The sequence below is a fragment of the Oncorhynchus nerka genome, linkage group LG10 (genome assembly GCF_034236695.1).
Source record: "Oncorhynchus nerka isolate Pitt River linkage group LG10, Oner_Uvic_2.0, whole genome shotgun sequence".
Taxonomy (NCBI): Eukaryota; Metazoa; Chordata; class Actinopteri; order Salmoniformes; family Salmonidae; genus Oncorhynchus; species Oncorhynchus nerka.
In genome coordinates, this window is record NC_088405.1 from 26,292,110 (window position 1) to 26,296,578 (window position 4,469).

The 4,469-nt window shown below is 44.7% G+C and overlaps 1 protein-coding gene across 1 annotated transcript; it reads left to right on the plus strand.

Moving 5' to 3' along the window:
* The first annotated feature begins 539 nt into the window (after nucleotides 1–539).
* Nucleotides 540–3,135, plus strand: LOC115136331 (G-protein coupled receptor 26-like). Its single transcript, XM_029671922.2, has 3 exons — nucleotides 540–1,210; nucleotides 1,936–2,049; nucleotides 2,895–3,135. Exons 1-3 carry the CDS (start codon nucleotides 540–542, stop codon nucleotides 3,133–3,135), a joined length of 1,026 nt encoding a protein of 341 aa, XP_029527782.1.
* Nucleotides 3,136–4,469: the final 1,334 nt, after the last annotated feature.

A 4,469-nucleotide genomic window follows, 5' to 3' on the forward strand; every position in this document is an offset into this window, starting at 1 on the left:
CATGAGTTAACACTTACCGCATGATATTGAAGAAAAATACATTTTGGGTTGCTTTGGGGAGGCGATGGAGTGTGTATCATATGGGTGTGGGTGAGGTGTGACATATACGACATAAGCATCGCCAGAGACAGACCATCCGAGAGACTGCGCTGGGCGTTTGCAAAGCTGTCCACCAGTACACTACGCAATTGCGCAATACGGGGATGTTGTGCGAGCAGTGGCAAGAAATAAATAGTTAGAAACTTAGTGCAGCCACACGTGCAGGGGTGTGTCTGTTTGTAATCACCCGTTCCTGGAGAAATTTGGTTCAGCACATCGAGGATACTTGGATGTCCCTTCTTGCGACTCTCCATAGTGAGCCGGCTGTATCGTTACATGGAGGCACGAGAAGGACAACGAAGAATAACCGTGGAACTGTGTCGGATGTTTGCTTGTTGGACATCGTAGTTCCAGCACGATGCTATATGTAATTTGTTTCAGAAGCTGGATGGTGGATACAATTGTCAAAAGTGCGGATATTTGAGCGGGACACACGCACAATGCACATTGCGGACATGGCTGTCTCTGTGTTTGTAGTAGTGATCATCGCCGTCTCGTTTCTGTCCAACGTGGTGGTACTGATCTGCTTTTTGTACAACCAGGAGATTCGAAAGCAGGTGCCCGGGTTGTTTATCCTCAACCTAACCGTCTGCAACCTGTTGCTTACCGTGTCCAATATGCCTCTAACTCTGGTCGGACTTATCAACAAAGGAAACACTGGAGGCAGCGGGTTCTGTCAAACTGTGGGTTTCCTGGACACTTTTCTCACCACCAACTCAATGCTCAGTATGGGGGCTTTGAGCATCGATCGATGGGTGGCAGTAGTTTTTCCGCTGAGCTACCACTCCAGAATACGACACCGGGACGCAGTGATAGGGCTTGGATACACGTGGATGCACTCGCTCTCGTTCTCCACGGTGGCCACTTGCTCTTCCTGGGTTGGGTACCATCACCTTTACGCATCATGTACGCTCTGCAATGCGAGAGCAAGCGGCTCCCGGACGCAGTTCATCATCTACACTGTGGTGTTACACTCTCTCACGTTTCTCTTGACCTTAATCGTGTTGTGTGTAACGTACCTGAAAGTTCTGAAAGTTGCGCGGTTTCACTGTAAACGCATCGACGTGATCACTATGCAGACCTTATTGCTGCTTGTGGATATTCACCCGAGGTAAGCCGTTGAGCCTAGTCTGAGTCATTTGCTTTGACATTTTTTCAGATTATCCCACGAATTGTAATTGCAAAATTACCAATGCGATTTCAGTGGATTTAGGATTGATTTCAGCACCACCGTTTTGGTCCAATGTTACGGTCTCAGATCTCAGCGCCCTTTATCAAAACTAAAATGACACAAATATATTCCAAACCAAGAGCTCTTCACATACAGATCAAAACCATTATAAATTGTGACCATTATAAAACTTGAATAATACTGTGAAAATGTACTGTTTGAAAAGGCGCCTTAAATCTCAGCCTGTCATGGTGGGATGGAGTTTTGGCCTGCCTCCCCCTCCCAACTCTGACCACTCCCAGACTGTCCTAGCTAAATTCTTGTTTGAGAAATTGCTCTTTGCTAATAAGCTATTTGTTGTTTCTATTTGACCATGTACATTGAAAACAATCACATTAAGGTAATGGGGTCAATTCCTTGTGATTAGCGACCAATTAAACAATAAGTATTGACCTGGAATTGGACTTGATTTACATAATGGATGTGTTTAAGTTTCGATATCTTGAACAATCCATTGGCATTGACCTGAGGCTGTGCTCTGATACTGTCCATAGAAGCATGCTGTTTTCTCCATCACCCTTCATTCCACTCGAGAGGCCATGTTTTGAGGCTGTGCTCCTGGGTCGTCCCCTGGGTTGATAACGGTCCCCTCTGTCCTTTGGTAGTGTGCGCCAGCGATGCCTGGATGAGCAGAGACAGCGGAGGCAGAGAGCCACCAAGAAGATCATCACATTCATTGGAACGTTTGTGGTGTGCTTCGCCCCTTACGTCATCACGAGGTGAGCAGGGGTTCAAATCTATCCTCAACACCCCTGTGCATGTGGGATGGTGTTATATTGTGGGATTGGCTGCTGCGAACTGTGGTGACACCAATTCCCCATCTGAGACCAACGAAAGTTGTCTACTTCCTGTGCAAATGGCTTGTGCTTTGGGTAGAAAAAATGACTTTGCAACATGGACCATAGTCAATTTCTACAACCCCATCTTATTATGTTCTATCGATCCATATCTAAATCCCTAACCAATCAGTTTGAGGGTGATTATGTTGTCACCCTTTTTCTTCATGAGTTTTAGGATGAAATCCCAGGAAAGGGAGAAAGAGTGTAAGAGAAAGATAATCTGTAAGAGAGTTAACATGGGTGGACGTGTCATTATGAGTGAGTCAGAGACCATGATGATACTTCTCATTACACCTGCTGCCTATTGTAGAAGTGCAGCTGCAACCCTTCAGAAGGGGATAGAACATAACCGCGAAGATGGAGATCACATCAGGGGTTATAATTATAGTGAGATCCCCATTGTGAGTTTGATAGCGGCTGTAAATCACAAGACCAGTGACCTGAGCTCGTCATTCTGAGAATGAGCCTTGTCCTTGTGAAACGCCTCCATACACTTACCTGGTAAGGACAGTGAGACAAACAAGAGCAACTCCACATCCCCTAACATTCACGATCGACTCAGAGCCATGGCATTTTGAAGCAAAATGTTGACATTTCTGAGAGCTTATTAAAGAGTTTCCACAGGACATTAGGTTTTTTGACATCTGTGTTGTTTTTTCACTGGTCTATGAAACAGCTATCCACTGTTCATAATATAACTTATCTCTCTGTGCTTGTTGTGTCAGAATCTTCGAGCTCTTCACGCTAGGACAGATAAACCCTCACTGGGGTGTCTTGTCTAAGTGTTTGGCCTACAGCAAGGCAGCCTGCGACCCCTTTGTCTACTCACTGCTCCGGAACCAGTACAGGAAGACATGCAGCGACCTGACCAACAAGATCCTGAAGAGAAGTTCCTTTAACTCCTCCGCCCGCATGGTGGAGAACGGAAGGGTCAACGACACCAACAACTTCAAACCCACCCATTGACTATGGCAAGATGGAGACATTGAGGTACTTACATACAGTTGAAGTCGGACGTTTACATACACTTAGGTTGGAGTCATTAAAACTCATTTTTCAACCACTCCACAAATTTCTTGTTAACAAACTATTGTTTTGGCAAGTATGTTAGGAAATCTACTTTGTGCATGACACAAGTGATTTTTCCAATAATTGTTTACAGACAGATTATTTCAGTCATTATTCGCTGTATCACAATTCCAGTGGGTCAGAAGTTTACATACACTATGTTGACTGTGCCTTTAAACAGCTTGGAAAATTCCAGAAAATGATGTCATGGCTTTAGAAGCTGATGATAGGCTAATTGACACCATTTGAGTCAATTGGAGGTGTACCTGTGGATGTATTTCAAGGACTACCTTAAACTCAGTGCCTCTTTGCTTGACATCATGGGAAAATCAAAAGAAATGAGCCAAGACCTCAGAAAAAATATTGTAGACGTCCACAAGGCTGGTTCATTCTTGGGAGCAATTTCCAAATGCCTGAAGTTACCACATTCATCTGTACAAACAATAGTACGCAAGTATAAACACCATGGGACCACGCAGCCATCATACCGTTCAGGAAGGAGACGTGCTCTGTCTCCTAGAGATGAACGTAATTTGGTGTGAAAAGTGCAAATCAATCCCAGAACAACAGAAAAGGACCCTGTGAAAATTCTGGAGGAAACAGGTACAAACATATCTATATCCACAGTAAAACGAGTCCTATATCGACATAACCTAAGAGGCCGCTCAGCAAGGAAGAAGCCACTGCTCCAAAACCGCCAAAAAAAGCCAGACTACGGTTTGCAACTGCACATGGGGACAAAGATCATACTTTTTGGAGAAATGTTCTCTGGTCTGATGAAACAAAAATAGAACTGTTTGGCTATAATGACAATCATTATGTTTGGAGGGAAAGGGGATGCTTGCAAGCTGAAGAACACCATCCCAACCGTGAAGGATGGGGGTGGCAGCATCATGCTGCAGGAGGGACTGCTGCACTTCACAAAATAGATGGCATCATGAGGAACGAAAATTAGGTGAATATATTGAGGCAACCTCTCAAGACATCAGCCAGGAAGTTAAATCTTGGTCGCAAATGGGTTTTCCAAATGGACAATGACCCCAAGCATACTTCCAAAGTTGTGGCAAAATGGCTTAAGGACAACAAAGTCAAGGTATTGGAGTGACCATCACAAAGCCTTGACCTCAGTCCTATAGAAAATTGTGTGGGCAGAACTGAAAAAGCGTGTGCGAGCATGGAGGCCTACAAACCTGACTCAGTTACACCAGCTCTGTCAGGAGGAATGGGCCAAA

Bases quoted from the DNA above. Each gene is read 5' to 3' on its own strand.
- LOC115136331 (XM_029671922.2), top strand. From the start codon at position 540: ATGCACATTGCGGACATGGCTGTCTCTGTGTTTGTAGTAGTGATCATC. The intron at 1,211-1,935 runs GTAAGCCGTTGA...GTCCTTTGGTAG, and splicing joins CTTGTGGATATTCACCCGAG to TGTGCGCCAGCGATGCCTGG. The intron at 2,050-2,894 runs GTGAGCAGGGGT...TTGTTGTGTCAG, and splicing joins GCCCCTTACGTCATCACGAG to AATCTTCGAGCTCTTCACGC.